Source organism: Camelus dromedarius, chromosome 16, assembly GCF_036321535.1.
Source record: "Camelus dromedarius isolate mCamDro1 chromosome 16, mCamDro1.pat, whole genome shotgun sequence".
In the NCBI taxonomy this organism is placed as follows: Eukaryota; Metazoa; Chordata; class Mammalia; order Artiodactyla; family Camelidae; genus Camelus; species Camelus dromedarius.
Window position 1 is genome coordinate 12,828,753 of NC_087451.1, and position 27,216 is coordinate 12,855,968.

Sequence of the window (27,216 nt, forward strand, 5' to 3'; positions counted from 1 at the left end):
CCGGCCCCCACCCCGCCGCCCGCGCCCGCGGCTGCCTGCGCCCGAGCAGGAAAGCGCGGCGGGCCGACCCGACCCGCCGAAAGGGCCTGAGGCGGGGGGCACCCGGGTCCCAGGGCCCTGGGGAAGGACCCCCAGCCGCAAGCTGCCCCAAGTGCAAAGCATTGACACGGCCCCGAGAGGAGAGGGGGCGCCCTCCTTCTCCCGCGCCCAGCGGCCCGGCAGCTCTGGCCGGCGCCCCAGCTTGGCCTCCGACCCCGCTCCGGGCCGAGGCGCCGCCCGGGCCCCTGCGCTCCGGAGGGAGGCTGCGGGTGCTGGAAAGAGAGGCCGGTGGGCGGGCGAGTCAGGAGGCGCCAGCTGCCGAGGTCCCGGAGAGGAACCCAGGTGGCGGGAGCCGGTGAGTGGAGCGGTGGCAGAGCCCTGGTGGGGTCGGCGTGGGCGGGAGCGGGACGCGGCCTTTCACTCGGGAAACGCGGGGACCCCCTAGCCCGCGCCTCCCCTCACAGGAAGACTCAGGAGGAACCTGGAGTTCCGGGAAAGCCCTGGACTCAGCCCAGCACCCGTCTGCGTCCCCAGCCTAAGCTGAGCTCTCCCACAGCCCCAAGAGCCGGACCTCTGGGCTGGAAAGGTGACCGCACCTTCCGCCGAACACAGGGAGGCACGGCACTGGCGGATCCAGCCCCCAGATTCTTGACCCGCGGCCCAACGAATTTTCGCCGCATCCGGTACCAGAGGACATAAATATCCCTCATTCTAAACACTGGCATCCTCTCTCCGCTCTCTGCTACTTTCTTAGAATTTGTTTCCAGCTGTCGAAAGCTCACGTCTCCCAAGTTCAGTAGTGCCCAGTAACGAGTGTGGGGGTCTGAGTGTCTGCACGCACTTGCGGTTGAACCTCCATCTTCGCCCCGCAATCGGTCTTCGTTCTCCTGCAGCACCAATATTGCACCCCTGCCTCTTGGGTGTGTGTGTGTGTGTGTGTGTGTGTGTGTGTGTGTGTGTGTGTGTGTGTGTGTTTCGCGCCCAATGTGGTGATGCCCTCTGTGCGCAGCGGGAGCCGCAACTTAAGGCGTGAGCCCAGCGGCCACACACCTGCCTTGAATCAGGGTCAGGCGCTGACACTCGGACTGATTCCTGGCGGTCGCGTTCTGAAGGCATGACGGATCACGCACTAGACACGGGTGACATTCTGGCCCGCACAACTAATAATACAAGAGCGGGCGAGTTCAGCCTGCGCGGGCCCTATGCTGGCGTGGTGGGCGTATACAGCCCACATCCAACAGTGACCCATTTGCCGCTCACACCAGTCACAGGGAATCTTGTTGCTGCACGCTCAGACCTGGCGTGTAAAGCCTGATCATTCCAGGCAGTGCGGGTTGGGAGCCGGCTGGAATGGTTTGGCCTCCTGGACCTTTTTTCTGCTTTTCCGAGGAGACCCTAGAGATCTCGCAACACCCCTACGCAGCGCGCTGCAGGGCGCCGCCCGCAAAGAGTTTTTCTTCAAGACCTTGCTCTTGACTGGGTCGCTCCTCTCTTAGTGCCTCCTCTCTGTCCAGAACGAATCTTCGACTCCCCGCTGCGCAGTCTACGCAGCTGGGGCAGGATCCGTCGCAGCTTTGCACAGGCAAAGTCCTGCCGGCTCCATCTTAGGTGGGACGTTGCCCCTGGGGAGGGATGTGTGTAGACAGGTTTGCGCAGTCGGTGAGGTGACCAGACAATAGCCAGGGCAGCGTTCTGTAGCCAGGAATCCGTGCACAGGCCTGGGAATCTTTGCATGCATTTGCTAAGTCGTGTGTGTACACATACTTTCGCACTTGAAAGAATGGCGTGTAGTACACCTAAATGTGTGTAATTTGGACATTTTCCTGGGGAAGGACTGTAGCTGGTCCAAAGCCCAGAGAGTCTGAAACACATTGGCCCGGGTTGTTTGTCCAAGAAACCCTAAGGCGATGGTGCAGCGGCTGCATCTGGGGACCACGATCCCACCTGGCCAGCTACTGGGCCACCGACCTGCCCTCCGGAGGCCACAGGCTCTTTCCCGACCGGGACCCCATCGTCTGTCCTTCCCGGCCTTCCCGCAACCAACCCGAGGCTCCGCTACAGCCACTCTTAAGATTCTGAATTTCCATCCTCCTTCCCCCCACCCCCTCCAGCCAAACTCTCCAGTGAGGAATATCCTTGGCTCAACGAAAACCCGCGAAGGGGAGGCCCAGGCGGCCCCGGAGCGGCGCCGTGCAGCGCCCAACTCCCGCTCAGCCCCTCCCCCCAGGTCTACTCCTCTTCCCCTTCCCGGGAACAGGCGCCTCTGGGGGGTCCCCCGGGCTGAGAGTGCGTGTCTCTTTAAGAGGCCCCGGGGGGCGCCTTGCGAGCCGCCTGGGGCTGGAGGGGGAGGGCACGGGCGGGGGCGGCTGGCGCCAGGCGGCCGAGGCTCCACAACAAAGCTCCGGCCCCTGTCACTTCGCATCGGCCGGGCCCCGCAGACGGGCGGGGGACGCGCGCTCAGCCGCCCCTCCCTCTCCCGGGCCGTCCAGGGCCCGGGCGTCGGGCGGGCGCGGGCCTCGGGCCTCCGGCCCGTTGCACGCGCTCAGTAAGCTCTGTGCTTCCCGCAACCCGGAAATCGGGCAGGGGCGGCTTGGGCCGGGTGGAAACGTGGTCTGGAGCCTGGCTGGGCTGCCTGTCCGTCCTTGGCCCCGTAACCTTTTGCAGGGTCAAGGGTCAATTCTGGGAACTTTGCGGGGTTGGTCCCCACCGGTGTCTTGGGCGTGGATCTGTGTGTTCTTGCTTGGATTGATGGCTTGGAGTGTATAGTCGTGTGGCAGAGGGGATGTGCGTCTAGGCAGCGGGGCGCTGACGTGAGACTAGTACTAAGTGCGCCGTTTACGAGTGTGTCCGGGCTAAGCTTGGGTGACGTGTGTGGCCCTATGAGTATGACCAGTAGTGAAGGTGCCACTGGGCGCATCCTCCTGGTCTTTGAGCGTTGTATGTGTAGGAAGGAGGGGAGGGAAGGACAGACAGAGTTGCTTCCCATCCCTGGCTTCCCGGCCGGACCCGCGCCTCCCGGAGCCTTGGCGCCAGCCAGCCCCGTTTAGTGGCCAGGCCCAGCTCCCCCGCGGTCCCGGGTCTGGCTGGGGTGGGGGCCGCGGCCTCGATGACCCCGGCCCGCAGCGGCCCGGCCTGTCCCGTCCACTTAGACAAATTGCGGCTGACAGGCGCGCAGTCTCTCTGGAGTCGCCGCCCGCCCGTCGCCTCCCTCCCGACCCAATTACCCCGCGCAGGGTCGGGCCAAGTGGCTGGGATGGGGTGGGGGGCGCGGGGAGAGCGGGAGGCTCGACCTCTTCCCGGCTGCGTCGTGGCTCTGGCCTTGCGCGGCGGGGCCACGTCTTCCGGTTAGGTCCCAGGAAGTGCCTGGGCAGTAGGGCCCATGCGGTCCAGTCCCCAGTCTTCCAGACTGTCGCGAAAGCGAGGCCCAGCCTGGCTGCTCTGGCGCGGGACAGCCCTGGCCCTAGAGGGTCGTCGCTGTGCACCTGAAGGTCACAGGGCCCAACAACCCAAGACGCGTCCCCGCTGGACTTTGGATGATTTCTCCCAGAGTTTTGGGGATCTCATAACTATATGGAGCTCCAGGCTGTTCTATGCTCGGGGGTCGAGGTCCGCGGGTCGCAGCAGTCCGCTTGGGCCGCAGAGGTCGGCAAAAGTGAGGGGCACGTCTGTGAATCTGCCAGTGCGTGGACCTGCAGGAGTGTGAGATCATGGGTGTGGGTGACTGGGATCGTGGCAGAGTGAACAGACCACTATGCTATGTGGCTTGAGAAACGGGGCAAAGCATAGAAAGGACCCCCTAGGACCAGCCCACCTGCGAGAGAGGGGCGGGGCTGGCCTGCGCGCTCACCAGGCTCTTGATTCCCTTTCTCAGGGAGCACCACCAGGGTTCTCTGGAGCAGCTTGGGGGGAGGGGCAGTTCGAGAGAGTCCCGTTCCAGCGTCACCGCACCTGCCCTCCCTTTCCCTACCCCTCCACCCTGCCGCCGCTGAAGAGCTATTTGGCCTGTCCTGTCGGCCTCCGGGCCTCCAACCAACCTGTTGCTTTTTTGACTTGCAGCTTCCTCTTCGCCTGCTTCGGCCCTGTTGCTCTTCTCCGCTGGGTGTGCTCCCCTCCCCCACTTTACAGATGAGCCCAGAGGTGCTGTAATTTACCCGAGGCCACACAGCTACCGGTAGCAAAGTTGGGATGGGACCCAGGGACCTTAAAAGAGAGCAAGGCCGCTCCTTCGAAGCTGGTGATGTCATTGCTGTCCTGCCAGCTACACTTGCTCCTGTGGCAAGGCAATACTGAGACTCCAGCCTGTCCCAAGCTGGGCTCTTGCTTTGAATACAAGACACCCTTCTCTTCTGCCCCTAGAATTTCCAGCTCTAGGTCTGCGAGAAGGGGCTGCCTTCCTAGTTACGCAGGGACAAAGGAACAGCTTCAAAACCTGTTAGGGGCCAGGGCTGGATGCTTTTAGGGGTAGGGAATGGGAGTGAGTGGGCTCAGAGTCTTGGATTGTGTAGGGGCCCAGGACAGGGAGGTCACCACAGAATAGAGACCTCTCGGGGAACTGGCCCAGGCATGTGAGGCAGCAAGGCCAGCAGATTAGCTGTGTGACTTCTTAACCTTGGGCAAGGCTTCGCTAGAGTTCAGGCTTCTCATCTGCAAAATGAGGACTGAACAGTGCTATTTTAGAGCACGGTTTAAAGATTCTGTGATCTGGGAAAATCAGAAAAATCAGCAGAGAGAAACCATTTCCAATCTTAGACTGGCAGCTGCTTGCTCTGGTCTCTGCTTGCTTCCAGAGGAGTCGACCCTAATGTCTGACAGAGTGCTGTGTGCCTGAATTTACTTTGGGACCACTGGGCCATTTCTCCAGTCAAGCCCAGACAGTGCCCTCCCCGCTGGAGCTGCCACCCCAGCTGCCATCAGCCTCCTCGCAAAGCATGAAGATACTTTTTCCTCCATCAAATTGAGAGAAAGTCCATGGTAATTTGCCTGCTGAGCAGGTAGCACTGAGAATCAGGCTTCCTCAAGGTCACCTGGTCAGGCCACAATTAGATGCATGTTCTGATGGCCTCCTAGGTGATGCCATCGTGGAGGTCTGCAGGGGCCGCTGGGGGTGAAGCAGAGGTTGCCCGGGGTGTTATCTCTAGAGGACAAGAGGCTGGCTGCTCCTGGGCCAGGGGGCAGTAAGGTCCCCCACCCTGGGGCCCAGCTCTCACTTCCAGCTGATTACAGGCTGTGGCAGGGTCCATAACCTCTCCAATTAGCCGGGGGCCAGGCCCAAGGCCTCTCTGATAACCCCAGCTCCAGTGGCAGCCGCCATGGGGCCAGCTTATCTGGCCTCTCTTATCCTCCCCCTTCCCCCACATACTCAAAGAGTTGCCCTGGCTGCGAGCAGATGAATAACCAGATTGTCCTGCAAGCTCAGCCGGCAAGTCCAGCCCTACACCCACCACTTTCCCTGACTAAAGGCGGCCACAGCTGTTTCGCACCCCCTGGAGGGAAAGGGCTGAGCCAGGGAGGACTCCTGACTCTAAGTTGCCAACCGGTTCCCTGCGTGGCTGGAGGGCGCTCCTGGCTCTCCATCTTTGCCCCATCCTTGTGCCCAAGGGTGGGGTCAGAGAGGTGTACCCTCCCTTGGGCTCTGGACCCATCCCCAAGGAGCCAGGCCACAGGCAGTGTGCACTGACAGCCTGGTGGCATTCCCCTCCCTCCCTGTCCCCTTTTGACTGAAACACTGCTCTGGCTGGGGGTGAGGGCTGTTCCAGGCACATCAGTGTCTCCAATTCACCTGAAATGGGAAAAGCTGCTGTTCGTCCAGTGGCCCCCACTGGCTGTTCCCAGGTCTCCTTCCGTTCCCAGCATGCCTCACTCTGGCATGTGATCTCTCACCCCACAGGTTCCCAGGCAGGAGAGACTGGCTTCAGCCACTCTGTGCAGGGCCATCTACTCAGCCTTCAGAGCTGAGTAGGATTCAGGTCCCCCTTCTCCTGGCATGCCCGACTGGTGGGGTTGAAGGCACTGAAGATGAAGATGAACTCTCTCTTTAGGTGCCAGGATGGGATGGGGTGTGTGGGAAGTGGGCAGGGGCCCCAGAGCTGCCCCGGCTCCAGCTGGACGGTTGGATGGGGAGCCTGATTGTTTGCGAACTCAGCTCTTCTGCAGCTGTTACATTAAACTTCACCCCCAACCACACCTGGCTCAGTGGGTTTCCTTCAGTCCTCCCAGGCCCCTCTGGGGCCTCAGGGAAGGCGGGACTGGCGCTAGCCTTCGGCTCCTTCAGGCTCAATACCCGTTTTTGCTCCCGCTGCTCCCGTCTCCTTCCTGCCATGCACCTTAGGTCCAGAATTGGGAGGTGGGAGGGCAACCACATCAGGAACTTGTCATCCAAGGTTCCAGCCAGGTTTCATGGGAGACCCACCATCACCTGACCATCCTTCACCTTCTGAGTTTGAAAAGAGAGGGAATGACAAGGTGCCCGTCCCAAAGTTAAGGCCGGAGTCTTCATCAGCCTCTCCTTCCCACAGCTGCCACAGGCACGTGCAGAGGACCTGACGGACCCTGACTGCCACAGCCAGGGTAGGTCCGGGCCTGAGGAGCCCCCAGAACTCAATGGCTCTGGTAATAGGCAAGAGGGTTGGAGAATGGATTTCAGTCAAGCCTCACCCCAATTCCAGAGTAAACATCCTCCTTCCGACCCCCTTCCTGACTCCCCCTCAGCTGCACACGTCAAGGTGGGGGTGTCACGAGCAGGGACACACAGTCAGGCCCACAGGACTCTCTGCTCAGTGCTTGGAGAGGACCCGACCCCAGCAATTCAGGGATGGACACCAATTGCAGCGTGATTTATTGGACAAGACGTGCACTTTTTGACAGGGCCTTGGTAACCACGGTTTCCTCCACTGAACAGTACAGGGCCAGGGTAAAAGGGCTTACAGACAAGAAAGACAAATCCTTTCCATGATCCAAAGGGGAAAGAAAAGAGGAAGGGGGCTTCTCCTTCCTTCTTCCTTCCATAACACTCTGGGCCTCAGTTCACCCCGTGCCAGAGGGGAGGTTGGCCAAGGGAAGCTGGGCGGCGTGTGTCAAAGCCAGGAGTGGGCTGGGACTGTCCACTCAGGACCAAAGTGCCCGCCAGGCCATCCACCCTCTCCCCACCCAGGCCCCCCAAGGGTTTGGTTAGAAAATACAAAAGCGGATCCAATGCAGGATATGGTGTGCCAATGGAGGAGGGGACGGAGCTTCTGTGGAGTCTCTCTCGGCCACAGCCCTGCTGATGCGGAGGGGGGCAGAGGTCAGATTGCGCCGAGGTGCTTCAGAGAAAGGTCTCTTCTCAATCCAGGGAGGGTGGGCTGCTGTTGTCACTAGGCTTGGGGAAGGTGGGCGGTAAACGAGGAGCGGAGACTGAAGGGTAGGACCAGAGGGGGCTTCTCCCCTTCCCGCCAGCAGGTGAGTGGGCCGGCCAGTCAGAAGCAGGTTGCTGGTACCTACGGGAAGCCGGTAGGGAAGAGGCTGAGGGGCTGACTCTCATTGGTGGGCAATGGAGATCGGTAGCCATCAAAGTTTCTCGGGATGCTGCCGCTGGTGGAGCCAGAGCTGTTACTCAGGGTCTCGATGCTTCCCTCTCGCTGTAGTTCTGCAAGACAGAAGAGAGGACCGGGCCCGGTCAGAGTGTAGTCTCAAGGGGTGGGGAATATACCCTGGGCAGGACTGCCTGCCTTCAGGCACCAATCTGGGTCCGTTTACATCCTTCCGCAGGGGGACCCCCACGTGCTCCCGAGATGGGCCAGGTGGCACCTCAGGTCACAGGGAGGCTCAGCCGGAGGAGGGAGAAGCTCCTTTGGCCGGCAGGCCCCAGTTTTTCCTTCATTGTGGGAACCCCTTTGGGCCAGAAGTGTGGCTGCCCTGATGACGTGTCTGGACCACACTGCCATACACGGGGCATGTGCCCACGCCTGCACACACACACTCGTGCTCAGCCAGCATGCGCCCCTACTTCCATGAGAGGCTCCTGTCCTGGACTGACAGGCCAGGCAGGAGGGGAGAAGCCAGGACATGGCAAGGACTGCAGCTTCCCCGCCTGCTCTGTCCCTACGTCTCCTCCTCCTGCCCTGCCTGTCCTGGCTCAGCCACGCACGTGCTCACTTGTCCTCACCCACACAATCCGCCTGCTGGCCAGGCCCCGGTTTATCTGTGGCCCGTCCTGGAAAGTGGCCTGTTTCCCTGCAGGAGGGATTGCCTCATTTGAGAGGGGCTTTCTCCAATGGGCAGAGGGTCCCTACTTGTCTGAGTACCTCCTTCCTCCCCTCCTCTTGGCTCAGAAGTCTCCTGGAGGCCCCCCAAAATGTACATGCTCAGTCAACCTAGGAAGCAGGCAGTGAGGCGCCCACCCCCTCCTCTGCCCCTTCCCTGGGCCTGGCACAGCCATGCTACCATCTTGGATATGGCAACTGGCTCTATCTCCCTCAACTGTGGGCACCTTACTCAACTGCCTCACCATCTCTTGACCGAAGACAGGTACTGGGGTAGGTGGGCTGGGAATAGACTTCCTTGCATGCTGAATGCAAGGAAAAAAAATAATTACTTCTTGGCTTTTTGAAAACAGCCAGTTCCCATCCCCTTTCAGCCCCTCCCAGTGGGCTCTGAGATGTGGGCACACACCTCCCTGGGTAAACTCTGAACATCCGCCCCAAGCCGAGATGTGGTACCTGCAACCTCTCCTCCAAGGTACGCCTGCCCAGGGCTGATGGGGTCCAGCCTGCCTGCCTCAGGAGCTCAGGGCCTCAGAGCAGTCATTTGAAACAGCAAGGTATGCTCGAATGTTATGCTTATCTGGTCTCCTTCATCTCCAGCTGGCATCCACACCCAGGCCCCCTGCTGCCCCACACACGCAGCACAGCTGGCTTTTGTTAGGGGACGAGTCATGGCCTTTACTCCCGGGCTGGCCTCTACCAGCCAGCCGGGAACTGGCCACTGACCCCTGCTCCTTGCAGGCTACCCCCCAAAGCACTGGTGGCCCGGGAGCAACAGCCACAGAATGGGTGGGGGGGAGTCCCTGCTGCCCTCCTTCACAGCAGGCCCCCAGTCCCAGGCGTGAGGGGCTCTCAGGCTGCACCGGCCATGGCTGGGGCCTGGGCCCAGGCTGGAAGGGTGTGCCTGGACACCAGAACCTCTCAGCAGACACGAGGCAGTGGAAGGAGGGGCCTGGGGACACAGGCTGTGGGCCTGGAGACGGCCCCTAAGCTCCAGGAGACACGGGCTGCCCTGCTGGGCCCGACTCTGAGCCATGTCGAGAATTACAGAGATGTGGACAGAAGACAAGGCCACCAGGTGGGCTCTTTCCTTTCCCACTTACTCTCCAGTCTCACCCTCATTCAGGGGTACAGGCCAGTGTGCCGAGAGGGACGGGGCAGGAAAGCAAAGAATAGACCCTGGGATTTCTGTATGGAAGCTGCAGGCTCCAAGAAAGCTCCCTCCACACACCTCTTTCCCCACAAGCCAGCCAAGGAATCTGTGGGAGATCTCCGAGGCCCCACCGATTTCAGAGGCCCTTGCCTTCACACGGGCCGACCCAGCACTAGGGGGCGCTGACAGCAGGGCCAGGAGGGCAGGAGAGAGGAGCACGGGCAGGAGCAAGACCAGCAGGGGCTTCCTGAGGCCCTGGACACCAGGCCCAAGGAAGAAAGCCCCAGATGAAGGAGCAGAAAAGGCCCCTAGCATGGGGAAGGTTGGCCTCTCTCCAGAGCTGGGGGACAGGCCTAACGACCTTGATGCAAAGTGCCAGCACATCCACGCTGCCAAGGAAGCTGAGGAGACGGGAGCCTGGGACCAAGCGCGGCACCCCCGCTGCCCCCCAGCACAGGCCCACAGCGACCCCCGCAGCAGCCCAGTGACCCCCATCTCACGAGTCCCATCGTGTGACAGTGCAGGGGCAGTGGCCAAAGGGGCTGACAAGATGAGTTTGCTGCTTTTGGGGGCCAGGTAGAGCCTGAACTGTCCTGTTCATACTCTGTCTTCACCAATGAGGCCTGGGGTAAGAGGGAAGGGGGTGGGCTCTCCCTCGCCCCCATATCCCAGGCTGACCAAGCTCTGCTGAATTTATCTCCCGGACAGATGGATGGACGGACGTCTACCCCAGCCTTTTCCTTCCTCTCCACTCCCATGGCCGCTGCTGGGGTTAGGCCTGCGCTTCCCGTCCGGATAGTCTCAAAAGCTCCCTGCTGGGCTCCCGACCTCCATCCTGAAGCCACAGTGGCCTGTCTGCTGCACAAACCTCCCCTTGCGCTTCCTCTGCTTAAAAACCTTCATCGACTTTGAATGGTCCTCAGGATAAGGTCTAAACTCCTCAGCACTATCAAACAGCCTTCCACGACCCACCGCCACCCCCACCAAGGCCCCACCTCCCTAACGTCACCTGTTACCGGATTTGAGGGACCAAAGTAATGAACTTGGGCAGTTTGGGGGGCTCTCCAGGCTGCTTTAGGCCTCTAGGTCTGTGCTCGTGCAACTCCTTCTGACTGAAAAGTCTCCCTTGGCCCCCAGAACGCCCACTCATCTTCCAAGCTTAGCACAAGCATCCACTCCTCCATGAGCCTGGGCTGTTTTGACGCAGGCCCCACTGCGCTCTATACTAGCTCCTGCCCTGGGCCCTCAAGCACGTGGTGCGCTCTCCGCCCACACGCATGTCCCCATCCAGGGGGACTGTCCCTCAGGGATCAGCTTGGTGCTTTATCTCTGCATTCCCTAGTGCCAACCACAGGGCCTAGAAAGTAGCTGATGCTCAGAAAACATTTCTCAAATGAATGAATGAGTGAGTGACGTGGTAAGGAGATGAGGGACTTCTGCAGCATGACTACCAGTAAAAGAATCAGGGGCCTGGCTGGTCCTGGGTGCTTCCCTACATGCCTCTGTCAACCCCCTTTCTCTTCTCACTAAGACAGGACAACGAGTGTGTGTGGAAGCGGAAGTGGACGTGGATGTGGAGGGGTGCACACACGGTCCCCTTTCAGGCCCCCCGGCTGCCCAGCCCTCGGAGCAAGCGGCAAACGGAAGTGTGTGGCCTTACCTTCCTCCATCCCGAACACACGCTTTGTTACTGTTGGGTTGCTCACGGACGCTGGGCTGTTGGCATTGTTTTTTTTTTCCTTTTTTTTTCCCTTGTGAAAAGAAAAGCATTGAGGAATCTTTTGGGAAAAGATCTGGACAATGGTGGAGAAGAACACTGATCTCTGCAAGCAGGTGGAGAGGGAATCGGGAGGCGTGGGGAGGAGGGGGAGCTTGCAGCAGAATTCTGCAGTGACATGCATGTGTAGGGGCCAGTCTTGGGGGTCCCAGAGACGGAAATGTTGGGACAGAGCCGAGACCCCCTTCGGCGCCGGGGCGATGGGGGAGGGGAAGAACTGCACACGGAGCAGGAGGAGCAGCTGTGGGAAGGGGGGGAGAAGGGGCCTCTGGCCCATGCAGTGCCGGATGGCGCCCCATGCAGGCGGGATGCCAGGAGAAGGAGGAGACCGAGAAAGGCTGCCGAGTTTTCAGGGCCGCCTCCGAACATCTTGACTCAGTGGCTCAGCTTCTGGCTGCTGCCCTCCCTGCCATTCCTAAGATCCCCGGCTATGAATTGGGCTTCTGCAGCTGAGCTGGACTCATAGGGAAGGTCCACCAGACACCTGCCAGGGCTGCAGGAGACAGAGCTGGGGGCTCTGGGGGGGGGGGGGGACTAGCATCCCAGTGGCCTCCCCACGCAGTGGAATTAAGTGGATTCTGGTCCGTGGGAAAAGGCACACTCTACAGGAGGCTGCTCGCCAGACCTCAGAGTAAGGTAGGGGATGAGGAGTGGCTCCTGGAGAGGCATCCGAACTCAGACAGAACATCTCACTGTGACCTCACATTCCCCAGCACCTCTGTGCGCCTGGGAGGTAGATGCTGGTCACCCTGTCTTGCAGACAGCCAAACTAGAGAGCAGGAAGCCAGCGGCCCTGCGTCTGCAACCTCCAAGAGAGAACTGCGCTGGTGCAGGCCCCAGACGGAGATGCGGCAACTCCCGGCATCACTAAGGCTGGCTCCCAGGCCCACCGCCGGCTGTGTCCACCCAGTCCCTGCTGGCTCTTTTTGGAAAATGGGCCTGCTACCCACAGCTGCCCCTCTGTGCCATGGCACAGGATGGGCAAGCCACAGGGGACAGGGGGACAATGGAATGAGCCACAACTAATGAGCCACGGCTCTCGTGAAATAAGGAAAAGAATGAAAAAGCTCAGCTCTTATGTTGCCCTCACTCAGTATGGAGCCTGGCAAAATTCAAAGGTGTCAGAGAGGGCAGAGAGGTGGCTGGCCTTGCTGGGGAGAAGCGACCCTGGTTCCCTGGGCATGGATCCAACAGAGACCCAGGGAGTATGTGAGGAGGCAGGAGCCCCCCTCTTGGGCCGGGCCACACAGGATGAGGGCACGCCCCTCTTCCGTCCTTCACCCCACCATCACCCCGGCCCCTCAGCCCCCAGCAGGATACTGTGGCCCCTTTGTAAAGACAGGAGCAGCAGAGATGGGCTCCTGGGAGCATGAGTGGGGCAGGGCTCCACGTGGGAGAGGCAGGGGATGAGGCGGGAGAGGACACTCGCAGGAGGGGGCAGGGCACGAGGAAGCCCCTCTTTCTGGCCTTTCCCTCCAGAGTCCCGGTCCCCAAGGCTGTTTCACCCTTAAGGTTCTTCTCCCTAGGACCGTCCTCTCCCCTGGGTACGCCTACCCCTATACTTGGCAAGGCAGGGACTTCTGGGGACAGACTGGATGAAGGTCTCTCTTCACACATCAGTCACTTTACTAAGCCCTGTGGTCTTGGCTCTTCCATCCTGGGGTGGGGGTTGGGAAATTCCAAGGACACGGGGCCTGTGTGAGCTCTGGGGAGAACTGGGGAGCCCAGGAAGGCAGGGGAGCCCAGGGGGAGGGTCAGGAGTGAAGTCCTACCTTGGGCTTGACCTTCTCCACGCCTCCTCCAGGCCAGATGGCAGCGGAGGTGGCTGGCCAATCAGAGACCCTGAGCGAAGCCCCTCTGGCTTCTGGGGCATCACGGCCAGCCCAAGTCTCAGGACTCCGAGGGAGGCCTGTGTCTGGGACCTAGTGCGGTCAGTGAGGGAGGTGCACTGGGTGTGTTTGGGAGGAGGGTCCCTGGGACCCCTGGTTCAGCCCCCAGGCGGCCCTGGCACTTCCCTTGCCACAAAAGGAGCGGCATGAAGTGTGGGGCCCCTCTGGTGTGCGCGAAGGCTCCAGCCAGCGCTGCCCTGCACACTCAGAGCCTCACAATGCTGCTTATTAAAGGGATTAGCAGAGCACATTTACGGGGCCCTGGCTGCAGCCGCAGACCCCGTCCCACTACCCACCCAGGCGGCCTGGTGGGAGTGGGATTAGACCTCAGGGGGGGTACTCTTCCAGCAGAGACAAGGGAGAATGCCCCCCACCCCACCCCTCAGCCTCAGGGCCTGAGAGGAGGGGAGGGGCGGGGTCTGCCCAGGGTGGGGAGGCAGGTTAGGGAAGAGGTTAAGAGCCCAGGCTGTGGCCCCTGCTCCCTGGGAGACTCTGGGCAAGTTCCTCACTCTCTGTGCCTCAGTTTCCTGCCCAGGAGGATAACAGGGTTTGTTTCCTAGCTCGGTTGTAGAATTAAATTAAATAATGCATGTAGACTGCATCCCAAAGTGCTGAAAGCTTCCCGTCAGCAAATGAATTCCTCTTACTGTTGCAGTTGTATCAGGACCTCAGGATCCCTCTCCATCTTCCCTGCCCAGCAGGCGTTGGCCATCCAGGCCCCCACCGCTTTGCACCTCCCCCCAGCTGGACCTTGGGAAATATTTTCTTTTTAATCAAGAAATGGCCCGAAGAGGAAGATGGCAGATATGTGTTTACAGCTTTTCATTTTCCTCCTTGCCTCTTTGTAAATACCCTCTTCCAAGCTGGAAAATAAATTTCCAACCCTGTTGACGTGCATTGATTTTTTTTCCCTCCTGCGTCCACCTCCCAGTCCCTCCCAACCCCCCTCAGCCAGGCCTGTGGTTAAGCCCCCTGTCTGGAATGGGCTCAGTGGTACCCAGGGGACTGGGTGGCCCCAGAGCACAGAGCAGCAAGTCAAACTGCCCCATCTTGCCCAGTGCCTGGCTCAGAGGGGGTGTGCTAACAGAAACAGTTTTAATCCCCCTCTGCTATGAGGATTCTTGGCTGGGGAGTGAGGTTGGGGTGGGGGAAGGAGTTGGGGGTCGGGGAAGAGGGTCCTCAGACCAGGAGTTTAGAGAGTTTTAGCATCTTCTCGGCAGGGGATATACAGAGAGGAGACCAGGGGACCACATGCCTGCAGCAGGTTCAGCAAAGGGGTCCAAATGGGGTCTGCCCCCAGCCATTGGCTTAGTCAGCAAGGGGCCTGCCAACAAGGGCCTGGGACCAGCTATGCAAACTGGGGCTTGGAGAGAGAGGTGCTCAGGAGGTGAGGGGCTCGACTGCATCCCGTGGGGCTCAGCAGGTTGTCAGCTTTCTGGCGCTGGAACCCGCAGAGATGGTCAGGATGCCAACTAGAGGGTGGGCCTGGGGGACACAGCTGTGGGCTGCTTGTCTCACATCATTCTCTTTTCCAGAGGTAGCTCAGGGAGGTGGACGTCTCTTCAGGGAGACAGAAATGGAGTCGGCTGAGATTGCTTCTAGAAACCCTGACAGCTCTGTCAGAGATCACACTCTGGGTTGGAGCCAGCTTGAGTCCCTGGGCACTTTTTAGGAGGTTAAAAGGGGAAGCAGTTAAAAGAGGAAGCCTGTAGGGAGGCCTTGATTTTCTTTATACCCGACGACGCAGCCACCTGAGGCTGCCCGGCTCCTCTGCACCTTCCCTCTTCCTCGCTCTCAGCCCTGCGGTGTCGGCTCCCCTCATCCTCAGGCACCTCCCTTAGGCTTCAGAGCCTGCAGAGATGCCAACAGAGCAGGGATCCTCTTTGTCCACCAGCACCAGGTCTTGGAAGGATGGGGGCTGGGGGGAGCGGGCTGAGAAGGTATCACCTTTCTCCTCCAGCAAAGGTTTTGTTCCCCTCCCGGGCGTGCTTGTGGAAGGAAGGAGAGCAGTTTCTCGAAGCTGAGGAGCTGAGGGTGCCCCTCCACGTTCAGATAGCAGGAATCCTGGTCTGGGTGGTAGAATGAGGGAGTGGACGAGAAGATGGCTAACTCTGGCCTGGGTATCCCCGGGGCTTCACCCCAGTGTCTGAGCACAGAGCTCCAGCCTGCTCAGCCACTGACTTCTGGTCAGCTCTGTGCACCCTCAGCCTGGAAGTCCTGAGAGCTTGTGCCATCCGCCTGAGCCCCGCAGCCGGTGGGCAGGCACGTGTCTTCCTTCCCGGCAGGAGTCTCTTCCAACCCACAGGGCTCCCACAAATACGCTTTCTTATCTCCTTGCCCAGCTCTTGTTCCTGACTCCCGTCCACAGGTACTGAGACCCGGAATATCTTTGCAGGATGAGGCCAAGGCCACATGACCTACCTTGCCCCTCACACTTGCTCCCTGCCCCCAGCTCCAAACATCAAGGGCAAACATCCGATGCTCTTGGCTCAGGTACTTTAAATTGTTTCCCTTGGCCACGCAGAGGTGCCTAATAACCTCAGGGTTTAGGGGGAGACCTGAGGCCTAAGGGAGACCTCAGACCCTCCCGGGCATCCACTGGCCCCCAGAAGGTGAAAGTAGGGACCAATACCTGGGAAGGATGGTTGAGGAGACCGGCAAGCAGATAGCCCTCTCTGTGCCTTTGGGTCCACCCAGAAAAACCAGGGGACCCACATCACCTTTCTTCCCCATCACCCCTTCCCTCCCATAGGAAAGGTTCTCAGGCCCCTGGAAACCTATGCCTGACAATAAGCCAGTCTGACATTAATATCATGAGGTAGGGGCACAGGGGCAGGCTAGATCCCAGAACTCCTGGTGGGCCCAGTGGGGACGACAGGAGAGGAGCATGCCGGGATGTTGGGGAAGGGAGAATAAAAGAAGAAAAGAGAGGGGGAAGGTATAGCTCAGTGGTAGAGTGCGTGCTCGCATGCACACGGTCCTGGGTTCAGTCCCCAGTACCTCCATCAAATAACAAACCAACCAACCAACCTAATTACCTTCCCCCGCCAAATAAAAAAACAAAAAAAGAAGAAAAGAGAAGGGGAGGGACCAAGGTCTGAAGAACGAGGAAGGGCCCATGTTCAAAAGGCATCCTCCACCCCCTCTCCCCTGGAGCCGACTCTGTGTGTGTGTGTGTGTGTGTGTGTGTGTGTGTGTGTGTGTGTGTGTGTGTGTGTGTGTGTGTGTGTGTGTGTGTGTGTGTGTGTGTGTGTGTTGAGGGGGCAGGGAGCCGAGCATCTGAGTTCCAGGCAGAACAGCTCACAGCCCAGTCCCAGATTTCTCCCCAGCCTCAGGTGGGGTATCAGTGCACCAGAGGATGCCCTGGCCTGTCTGGGGACTGAAGCCTTCCCCCAGGTGCCTCCTACAACAACCACGATGCAGCACTGATCCCAGTCAGGGAAAGACCAGAAAGGCTGCCACACCCGACGCCCAGGAAACCCATGTTACCCAAGCCCTCCCAAGTCTCGGCTTCAGAGGAAAAGAGAGCCAGCCCAGGCCCCCAGGCCACCTCCACCAGTACCCCATGTGCAGGGGCCCTCTCAGTGCCACTCCATCAGTCTAACTTTAAACATGTCCTGTCACAGCACATTACATGGGGACAGCAAAGGCTGAGCTGACCCGGCTCACGTGTCCCCGGTTTTGAGTTATTTGATAAATCTGGCTGAAACCCTGCCTGAGATCAGCCAGATGTAGGAGTAGCCTTGAGCTGAAACTCCCTGTGGATGGCAGGGAGGAGGAGGAGGCCAAGAACTCGCTTTAGCCCCAGTTGTGCCGCAGACGTGCCGAATGACCTGGGCAAGTAGCTTCACTTCTCATCTGCTTCCCCATCTGTCAGGCAGGAGGGGAGGGGCTGCTCTGGCGACCTCACTGGGGCGTGTGAGGCTCCAGAGAGAAAAGGATGTGAAGGTGCTTCAAGAAGCAGGACACGCACCGCATGGATCGCGTAGGAAAGGCTGCGTTTACCGCAGCAGGGTCCTGCTTAGAGAACAGACGTTGCCACCTCTGACGGTTCAGCAGGCAGAGGGCCCTGGAGAAGCGGCCCTCACCCAGGAGGGTCTGAACTGTCCTCTCGCTCCAGGCCAGACATCAGGGGCAGAGCTGTGGCAGATGCCATCCGAGGTCACCTGAGGGAGGGGGCAGCATGGAGGCAGAGGATGCTTAGCCAGGGCCTGCAACGGGACTCCTTTGTGTGCATCTGTACGTGGGGCCGACGTGGGTGCTAACGAGGGCCCGCTAATGTGCCCACTCATCTTGGCTCTGAGGAGGACCCAGGGCTTGGAAACCGTCCCGTGGAACCAGGTGTCTGGCAGCCGGCCGCGACCTGCCTGTCTCCCCAAGTCCAGCTCCTTGAAGCTGGCAAGACCCCGCCCAAGCCGCCCTCCGGGGCTGGGAGACGGCACAGAGGCCTGCGGACCACAGGAGAGACGCTGCTCCTTGAACACGGCTGGCCTGATGGGCTGGAGCCACATCTGGTTCTCATTCAAATGTCCAAACGTAATTAAATTCTCTCCGATGCAGCGGAAGAGTTTGGTAAGATGTGGCTTTCCCCCTTCCATCAAGGTTAAGAAATCACAGTCTCTCATTCCACCGGCTGACCCACTCTCCTCCCCACCGCTGGTCTGTCCTAGTCTGAACAGGAAAGGCCTGTACTCGGATCTGTTTCCTAGGGCTGACGGGGGTGAGGCCCCTGTGGGATGCCCGGAGCCCCCTACCCCACTGTCCCACTTACCCACCTGAGAGGATTAACAGCTGAGACCAAAGCAGCAGGCTTGCTGTGACCGAGCAAGTTAGTGCACTGAGGGCTGGGCAGGGGTGGGGAGGTGTGTGGCCCCAGGGACACAGCTCAGGGACACACCAGCATCCTCCTTCCACTGCCTAGATGTGTGGGATCTTGGAACGCCCTGCCAAGGGACCCCTGGGAGCACTGGAGAGCCTCTGGCCTGGCCCTACAGGGAAATGGCACTTGCCACAGTCAGGACAGGGTGAAGCAGCCTGTCCGCCCCCACGCACGCAGGAGGGAGGCCCGAGAGAGCGCGGGGAATGGAGAAGGCCAGGAGCGGCATGTGAGCCCTCTCCAGGCATCCCCTGGGCCTCCACAGCCCACAGGATGGCTGGTCATTTTTGGTCTGTCAGGGCTCTGAACGGGTTAACAGGCAGCAGAGTCCAGGGTGCAGGCCTTGGGGAGGGAGGGTGGCCTGCTCAAAAGAAAGGAGGCCCACTCACCAGAAACTCAGGTGCCTCTACTTGGCCTCCTGCTCAGGACGTCCCCAATTTAAGCAAAACATCCCCTAGATGGGCTGCCTTTTCCAGCTTCCCTTCCCAACTGAGTATCTTCAGTTTATGGCCTCTTTTTACTTAGGGCTTTATGACTTTCATAGTAATGGGTTCCATTCTACTTCCTCGATGTCTATTTTTCCAATCTTGGTGGTGTAGGCTTTATGAGAGTTTCTTAGTAAGTCAGGGTATGATTCCTTTCGAAACGAACTATCCTGCAAGTTAATGCCTTATAGTGGGTAAGGATGCTACCCAGAGACAGATGGGGGCTGCAGAGGGGAGAACCAGGGTCGGGGGGAGATGAGGAACTTCTAGATTAAATAAAGCTGTGCTGAGGTCCCTTTAAGACTCTCGGCCAGCTCCTGGCCTGGAGTCCCTAGACGCTGCTCACCGACATCCCTATGGAGGGAGGTTGAGGACCGCTTTCAGGTGCGCATGGCATTTCCACGCCAAAGAACGCTCACCCCGGAGGCAGGCACAGCACACAACCAACCCCAACATTGCTGACCTGGCTCTAAATAGGAATAATTTTGTATATTTGTTTGCAAATGGTAAACTTTAGTAATGGAATTAATTTAATTTCTTGGTGGCATCTATGCCTTCGTATCAGTGAAGGTTTTCAGGAAATGAACCCAGTTCTTGGTCCAGTTGTCCTAGGCCAAGCCTAGCGAAGAGAATGGCGGTGGAGTCAAGGTCTCTGTTGCCCGTCTTAGGGTCCCAGCCTATGATCTTGAACCCACCATCACAAGTCTCAATTAATTGCCATGGTGCCACCCGTCCAGACGAAAGGGCTTGGGCGGGTGCCGGGTTTGCCTTTGTGCTCTGTCCGCAGACTGGCTGCTGGTGCCGGGGCTCTATTCATTATTCAATTCAGCTCGCTCAGAAGAGCCTTTCCATTTGCTCCTCCAGGAGGAATAACAAATCTAGAAATGCAATTCCACTTTGGTGTATTAAGATATTGATTTGCCTGTCGAGTGGAAGTGCATTTGTTCCGTCAGCCCTGCCGCGGGCAGGAAGGGGTTAACCAAATGTTTATCACAAGGCTGGCTTCAGAGTTGAAAGTAATGTGATCAGTAATGAATTTTGTGTTACATTAGGTTGTATAAATGGACAGACAAGCGCAGACAACAAGTGGCCAGGAGTCGGGGCTAATCTAATGATGTAAAAATAGAGACAGCACCAATTATACTAGGGGCCAGCTCCAGGCTCCTGCAGGGACTGCAAATGAATAGGTACAAATCAAATTACCCACTAATAGACGCACTACAAGAGGGGCAGTCAATGGTAAATGCATTAGAGTCTAGTGACCTCTCTGCTCTGCACAGCAGAATCCGAAAATTTGACTTCCATCTTAAAAAGTGGGGGGCAGGGAGCAAGGTTGTCAAAGAAACTCTTGTCGGGGGAAGAACCGCAACTCCTCCCCATCCCAAACCAGTCACTGCCAGAAGGTGCCCCCTGTCTGAGCCGACCTCTGGCCCTCGCTCCAATGCCTCCCGAAGCCTGGGCACCAGGGGTGGGTGGGTGGGTGGGGGGCGACCCTTTGAGGGACAATAAGAGCAGTGGGTGAAGCCTTGCACGTGGGCAAAGACAGGAAGTTACATACCAACACACTTCACAGCCATGTGTCTCTCAGGGGTGGTGGCTTTTACTGCTACGTCAAGGGCTGTGTCTGTATTGAAAATAAAATATTTCTTTAAAGAGGAGCATGACGTGGACCTTTAAGAGAGCAGCAAGTGCCGAGATCAGAAGAAGTAGATATCGAAATCTGGTTTGACCACTGAGAGCTTTGCAGGGGGTGTTCGTGGTCTGTTCCGAGGCACAGCACATGGAGGGTTTTACCTATTTCTCACCAGCCTGAACTGGTCTATCCTTCCTCCAGATCCTCCTCCCAGTCCCGCCTCATTCCTGCAGGGGAGCGGGAGTGGGGAAGGACGTGGAGGCACAGCCAGCACCTGGGCAGGCCCTAGGCTTTCCTTCTTCCTCCCGGGCTCCATGAATGTAGAAACCAGGCCTGCAGTTCCGAGCTGCTTGGCAGTGGGGCTGGGCTGCTTAGGGAAGGATCATGGAGACGTGCTCAGATGCATGAACTGCGTGCTCAGATGCATGAGCTGCATGCTCAGATGCAGCTCCCGGTGGCTTGGGGATGGATAAAGTATGAAACCAGAGACTCTCCAAGCCTTCCAAGGACCCAGCCGCTGCCCAGATGGAGGCAGGGGCCCTGGTAGGCTTGGCCCAATCCCTGCCCCCAACCCACCCCCAAGGCGAGCACCAGTCACACACATCAAAGTAGAGATGGCACGCTGGTCCTGGCCAACTGGAGCTGGAGGTGATGGGAACAGGCCAGCAAAATGAGCACAGAATGGAACAAAATCCTGAGCAAATGAAGCAACTGGATGTCAGTTCTCCCCAAACTCAATTAGGCACATAGAGGGGTGGGATGGCGAGCTATCGGGCTACACTAAATAAAACACGTGTAGGGGGAATCGGGGGGAGGTCGGTGAAGCCTGGTGCTGGGGGATTCTGCCAGCACATGTGAAATGTCACATGCAGCGGGCCTGCAGGTCCCTGGGGGCAGGGGTGGGGCTCGAAGAGAAGTGGGCAGGAAGCAATCACCAAGTGTCAGCGGTTGGACAGCTGATTCTGGTATGGTATTTGGAACGCCTCCTTCTGTTAAACTCAGCCTGAGGGGCATGGCTCGGCCTTCCTGGTACAGGACTCTCTTTTGCTTTAAGAGCCGAGGCTCTGGCTTCCTAAAGGGCCAGAGGGCCATCTCCAACTTTCATTTTCTGTGTGTCTCTGTGCCTTTTCTCTGTCACCAGCCACCCAACCTAGGAGGTGGTCCAAATACTGTCTTCTGAGGCACTAGAGGGGCAGAGGCAGGGGTGGAAGGCAAAGATGGGTATTTAACCATCCATGACTGTGTTCAACTTTGTTCAGATCTCACACCTCGCAGAAAGGTCAACGGTTAAAGGTGAATTCTCTGGCAAAGGAGGAGGAACAGAGAGAAATCCTCCCTTTGTTAACCATTAACCTATGTTAATGTCTTTAGCGAAGGGCCCTTATCTGGGGGTCCAATGGCCCTTCTCCACCCTTTGTCCAAGACTGTACATTTTCCACAGGAATTCCTGCTTCCATGTTGGGGCAACACCTGGAAAGGCAACTCTGAAGGGTCACCAGTGAGGTCACATCGGCACTTCCTCCTTGTAGATAGGAATCAGTGTGCTTTGGTTAAAGAATTCAAAGTAGACTTTGGGCAACTGAGAAATGTGCAGAGTTGCTTCTCAGTCCTGACCTTCCATTATGGCTCTGTCTCTGCTTGGGGCTTCCAGCAGCCTTAGGGGAGACAGAGAGAGGGAGGAGGAGGGAGAACAAAACAGCTATCTAGAACTGGCCAGAAACTAACAAGTGTGTTTTTTTAAGCACAATACTTTTCCCCATTGCTCTGACCGGCTTTCATTTACCTCTCAGGAGCCACAAAAACCCATCCAGTCATTCAGCAAACATTAACTGGGGCTCAGCTTGGCTCTTGTCCCAGTGCTGGATGCTGGGCAGGGAAAAGGCTGGTGGTTAGAGGTAACAAAGACGAATCAGACTCAGTCCAAGGAACTGGAAAAGGGTTAAGACACACAGCACAGGCAGTGTGGCTGAGGCAGGGGCTGAAGGGACCCCCAGAGCCCAGCCTTTTCCCAGTGGGATGCAGACAGCCATCCGCCATTGCTAGTTAATGGAAAAGCCAGCAAGCACTACCTGTCCAGGACCACATGCCCAGTGAGTAGGGGATGCTGGACTTCAGAGGAGAAAGAAAGGGCATTTGGCTGCATGGTCAGAGACAGCTTTAGAGGAGGTGAGATTTGAGCTTGGTCTAAAAAGCTGTCTGGACAGGGGTGAGAGCAGCGGGCACCTGAGCAGAGCCAGGTGAGTAGAGCATATGCTGGGGATGACAGGTGATGAAGATGCCGGTGGTGGTGACATATGGATAAGGGGTTACTGTGGAGGGGAAGTCGGGGAGCAGGCTGGAAGGGAAGGTGAGGAAGGCTGGCAAGAGGCCCGCAGTACCCCAGCAAGGAGCCCAGGCTGTCACAGCAGGATGGCAGGGAGACCAGGTCCCCACAGAGACAGCGGCTTCCTTCTCTGGGGCTCCCCTCTCGTGAACAAAGGGCAGGAGTGACTGATAAACCCTTCTGACCAGGTGACACTGACAGGATCTCACAAACTGGAAATTCTTCCTGGACATCTAACTTAATCCCACATCTTTTCCTTATGATTTCACTTCCAATCTTTTGTTTTTCCCTCCTTTGTAAAGCACAGAGAGGAGCATGTGCCTGGTGGTGGAGTGAGGATTAGAGGACGGTCGTGGGCAGCACAGGGGCCATGTGGGACGTGGTGGCCATGGGTGCAGTGAGAGGAGGAACAAGACCTAAATTCTCAGGACAGGGAACAGCGGCCCGGTTGTCACAGGAGTGGGAGGGAAGCGTCTCCCGCACTTCCTGGCTTCCCTCGCCCTTGGCCTCCGAGAGGAAGAAAGTAAAAGGAACCTGGCCAAGGTCACAGGCTTCCCCGATTCTTGGTGAGGACCTCCAAGTGCTGCTGAAAAGAAAGAACAAACACTCCTCCCAGGGGAGGTCGCTGGGTGCCGGGCAGCAGAAGGACTCTCGGATGTGGCCTTTCCTACCAGTGGCAAGTAGCCGGGAACAGGCGGCCAGCCCTGACTGAGACACAAATAGCAACCCCTGCAATGCTAGCCCTGCTGCCACCCGGACCCCGTCTCCCTGGCAGCTGCGGCCACCCTGAGCCGGGGTGCTCGCGGCCTGCGGGCCGGCACTGGGCCCTGTGTCTGGGGGCTCCCACGCCTCTGGGGGCTGATTCCCTTCTCCCCACTCTCAGCATTATGGTGTCATTACTGGAGAGTCCACAGTTTTGTCTTCACATCCTGATAAGACCGCACCTGTGGGCAGGGGACCAACCTAGACTTCTGCTCAGTCCAGCTCGGGTAGGTGGGCCCCGGTGGGCGGTTGGGGATGGGAGCCAGAAGAGCAACCCATCCGGTGCTCAGCACGGTTGCCTCCTCCAAGCTTTAATCTCTTTGAGGACAGGAACCACGCCTTACCTCTTCCCCACAAGGGCCCAGCCTCGTGTGGAGAGAACCAGAGGCACCTACAGGGAGCCTGCCTGCCTGCCTGCCGCGGAGAGAAGGTGCAGCCCCACCGAGGAGGCGGTTGAGAGGAGCCCCTGAGAGCATTTTGTAAAGCCCCCGGAGGAGGAGGAGGAGGAGGAGGAGGAGGAGGAGGAGGAGGAGGAGGGAAAATCCAGGGCCGGAATAGGTAAAGCAGAGGAGAGGACCCAAGTGATTAGCCAAGTTGCTTGCATGATAGTGCTTGCCTGAGAGTAAGGATGTCTGAAAGATAAGAGAATTAATTCACTGCCCTAGGCCTGCAATTATTGTGATCTGATCATGTGGCATCTTGAGATGGGAGAAGGCTAATACAGCCCCTGCTGGAAAAGCTGCCTTAGCATGAAAATGCTCCCACCCTTAGCACCGGGGCAAGCAGGGCTTCCAGGGCCCACTGGAAGAGCTAATCTTAGATGCAGATTAGATGGTCCAACATGCGGAGTTATTTGTTTTGGGTCATCTGGTCGACTCCAGACAGTAACTAACATTAACGGAGAGTTTAATTCCCACAGTCCTGTAATGAAAGATACAAGCACGCACACACAAAAATAGTGCTTTTAGTTCATCTTCTGCAAAAACATAGGTAATCAACGGATATCTGTTCGTTAACTTTTTGAACCCTTCCCAGGACCATTTAAAAATTGTGTATAACTGTTCAAAATGTGGTTTCCATGTTAAGAAGGAAAGTAAAGGCACAGCCATTTTAATAAGTAAAAGCAGTTTCTGACATCTTTGGAAGAGCTTTGGTTGTGAATAATCTTACAGCCTTTTCTGCGGAGTAATTAATACAGATACTTTTGTTTCCAAACTGTACATGGCAATTCATCCATGTATGGTAGAAATCGATTTAGTGGGTAATGACTGTGTTTTTAAAAAATGAAATAAAATAGTGCTAGAGTGCATAGCCCATACTATTGTTTTCTGGAAGTTTTGTGTATCTGAGTAAGGAAGTAAGTGGTTTTCTGATGGAACACAAGAGGTAAAGACTGAGCCCACAGTGTGATTCCCCAAGAGTAATGTCTTCTGGACTAGAACAGAGTCTGTTAAAGGGACGGTAGGCAGACAAAGATGCAGCCTTTTCCCCACCCTTTGTGCTGTGATCATAAAAGAGAATGAAACAGCGTTCTCAGGGCTGCAGGAAGCCACAGTCATGGGGAGGAGACAGTCCCTCTTGACCTTGATTGCTGACTTAGTGAGCTCTTAAGAGTCAACAGTAGCAAAGAGAGGCCACTGCCCACAACAGAGATGGGTCAAGAATAACTTTAAACCTGTGAATCAGGCCTGGGGCTTTTGCTCTTGGATGTGAGAGAAAACAAAACAAAACAAAACAAAAGACAAGGTTTAGCTAGTGATTGAAAGAGTTGAAGTCTAAAGAGAAAAGAAACTTCATATGTATCCAGGTGTTTATGAAAATGTTTTTGTATTAGGTTATAGCTTTACTTAGACACAAAACAATTGGAAGAAGTACATGTTTTGCTTATTTAAAAAAAAAAAACCTTATTTTTCTAGAAAAGGCAATATTGAAAGGAATGTCTGCTAAGCAGGAATTAGTCAAGTTATTTGGGGGGGGGGAGTGATGGGGGGGCTGCGGTGGACAGCATTCCAGGCAGGAGAAGAAATATGTGCAGAGAGAGCACGTGTGCCTAGGGACCCTCTGGGGAGCTCAGCCCGGCCGGGCTCGCACGGGGCAGTGGGAGAGGAGTCTGGAGAGAGGGCAGCAGCTGGTCACGAAGGGCTCTGTGCAGGGCGAGATGGGGCAAACCGGGGAGAAGGACAGGGTTGCGAGGAGAGGAGTTCAGTTTGGGGATGGGGTGGAAATGTTGGTGGGTGACCGGATAGATGGTCTGGAGAGCATGAGAGAAAGCCAACATGGAGATTCTCTGGAAACCATCAGTTTGTGGATGGTAATTGAGGCCACAGAAGCAGAGGGGATGGCCCTGTACTGACGGAGGGAGAGGACAATGGACCAAGACAGGGCCTTGAGAAACACATTTAAGGTCAACAGAGAAAGAAAACCCAGGGAAAGGACTGAGAAGTAGCCAGAGGCAGAAGAAAAACCGGGAGAGTGTGGTGATGCAGGAGCCACAGGGAGGTCACTTGATCACAGGGCCTGGCGCTCAGGCCAGCACTGGGGCCAAGGGAACACCCAGTGGCCTCTCTGTGGAGAATGGGGTGCTGTCATCGTTGGGCAGGGACTGCCCCTCCTCTGGGCAGGAGGAAAGGGGAAGCTTGTTACAGGGACGTTCAGGCCCTGAGTGCAGCAAGTCCAGGGATTTCTCAAATGCTGACTACAATTTTCTGAGGGTAAGAGATAAAATGATGGGATAAGAGATTTGAGGGGAACGAGAAATTTGAAATAGTGTCCAGGAAGAAGGAAAGACTGATTTCAAGATGGTGGGTGGACTATCCTACTAATTCATGCTAAATAAATAGCAATAATATGAAAAAAAATACAACACAAACTCTCAGAGGACCAGAGATCTAGGAAATCTCTAAGAGAATGGAAACAGGCCAGAAGCCACGGCAGTGAAATGGGGTAAGATCCAGCTTAAATGCAGAATCCATTTATCCAGCAGGCGCCGGACACCCACTATGTGCCGGACACTGTTCTAGGCACCGGGTTCTGCCGCAAAAGAGGTGTACAAACTGAGAACAGGAAAAAGGGGCACGAGGAGAACGCAGAAAGACTGCTGGGGCTCCCTGGAGAGTAGAGACCATAAATTCGTAGAGGCGCTGATCTGAACAATTTATGACTTTTCTTCAGCCACTTAAGTGTACGAGTAGGATTGGCTTGACCTCACTTTGGAGTTTTGCTGGATGGGGACAATGGAAAGGCAATGGGGCAAGAGGTGTGATGATATTAGAAAGAAAGCAATTCACTCAGTTATTTTAGAGCTGGACTTGCAAATCACACACGTGATCTAATTAGACTAACTGGTCAGCAGCCATGGTGGGGACCAAACTAACACCTGCATCATAGATTCACAGTGTTTTATTTTTTTTTTAATTTAATTTAATTTTTAAAAATATTTTTTGAGGTGGGAGGTAAATAGGTTTATTTATTTATCTTTCCTAAAAATAAATTTTATTTATCTCTTATTGTATTCTTTTATTATTATATTTGGCAGGGGGGAGGTAATTAGGTTTTATTATTTATTTTTAGAGGAGGTACTGGGGATTGAACCCAGGACCTTGTGCATGTTACACATGCACTCTACCGCTTGAGCAACACCCTCCCCCTACCTTTTTTTTTTTTTTTTTTTAACGGAGGTATTGGGAAATTGAACCCAGGACCTCATGCATGCTAAGCACATGCTCTACCACTGAGTTATACTCTCCCTCCACTTTTTAAAATATAGGTTAGCCATGTTTTAAAACAGACCTTCTCGAACTTTAATGTGCATAGGGATCTTGTTAAAAATCAGGTGCTGACTCAGTAGGGCTAGGAGGGGCCAGAGATTCCGCATCTCTCATCAGCACCCTTTCAGGATGGTGCTGCTGGTCCACAGGCCACTCTTGGGATAGTAAGGTTTTGAAAGGTTTGGCTCTACTTTTGGGAAGTGTGCTTTTGCAATATGGTACAGCTTATCAGTGGGGCACTGGAGCTGGCTGACTGTTACATTTTCAGGAAT

The 27,216-nt window shown here is 56.7% G+C and overlaps 1 protein-coding gene and 1 long non-coding RNA gene across 15 annotated transcripts in view; one reads left to right on the plus strand and one right to left on the minus strand.

The window, feature by feature from the left end:
• Positions 1-41: 41 nt before the first annotated feature.
• LOC116157705 (uncharacterized) lies at positions 42-13,995 on the plus strand. Of its 2 annotated transcripts, XR_010384439.1 has the most exons (5): positions 42-394; positions 4,827-5,010; positions 5,927-8,836; positions 10,141-11,265; positions 13,754-13,995. It is a non-coding gene; the product is annotated as an uncharacterized LOC116157705 (long non-coding RNA). The 2 variants fall into 2 exon arrangements; XR_010384438.1 differs by lacking the exon at positions 42-394 and having other exon boundaries at positions 3,312-5,010.
• BCAS3 (BCAS3 microtubule associated cell migration factor) overlaps positions 6,857-27,216 on the minus strand; it is a 482,840-nt gene continuing 462,480 nt past the window's right edge. For 6 of the 13 annotated variants that reach the window (XM_031467999.2, XM_031467998.2, XM_031467997.2 and 3 more), the window contains 2 exons: positions 20,018-20,083; positions 6,857-7,663 (listed from right to left, as the gene is read on the minus strand). In XM_031467999.2, the coding sequence (XP_031323859.1) occupies positions 7,515-7,663; positions 20,018-20,083 (215 nt within the window). In that variant the 3' untranslated portion in view covers positions 6,857-7,514. Of the gene's footprint in view, positions 7,664-11,092; positions 11,184-20,017; positions 20,084-27,216 lie in introns of all 13 variants that reach the window. The other 7 variants (XM_031468001.2, XM_031468000.2, XM_031468006.2 and 4 more) reach the window with 3 other exon arrangements.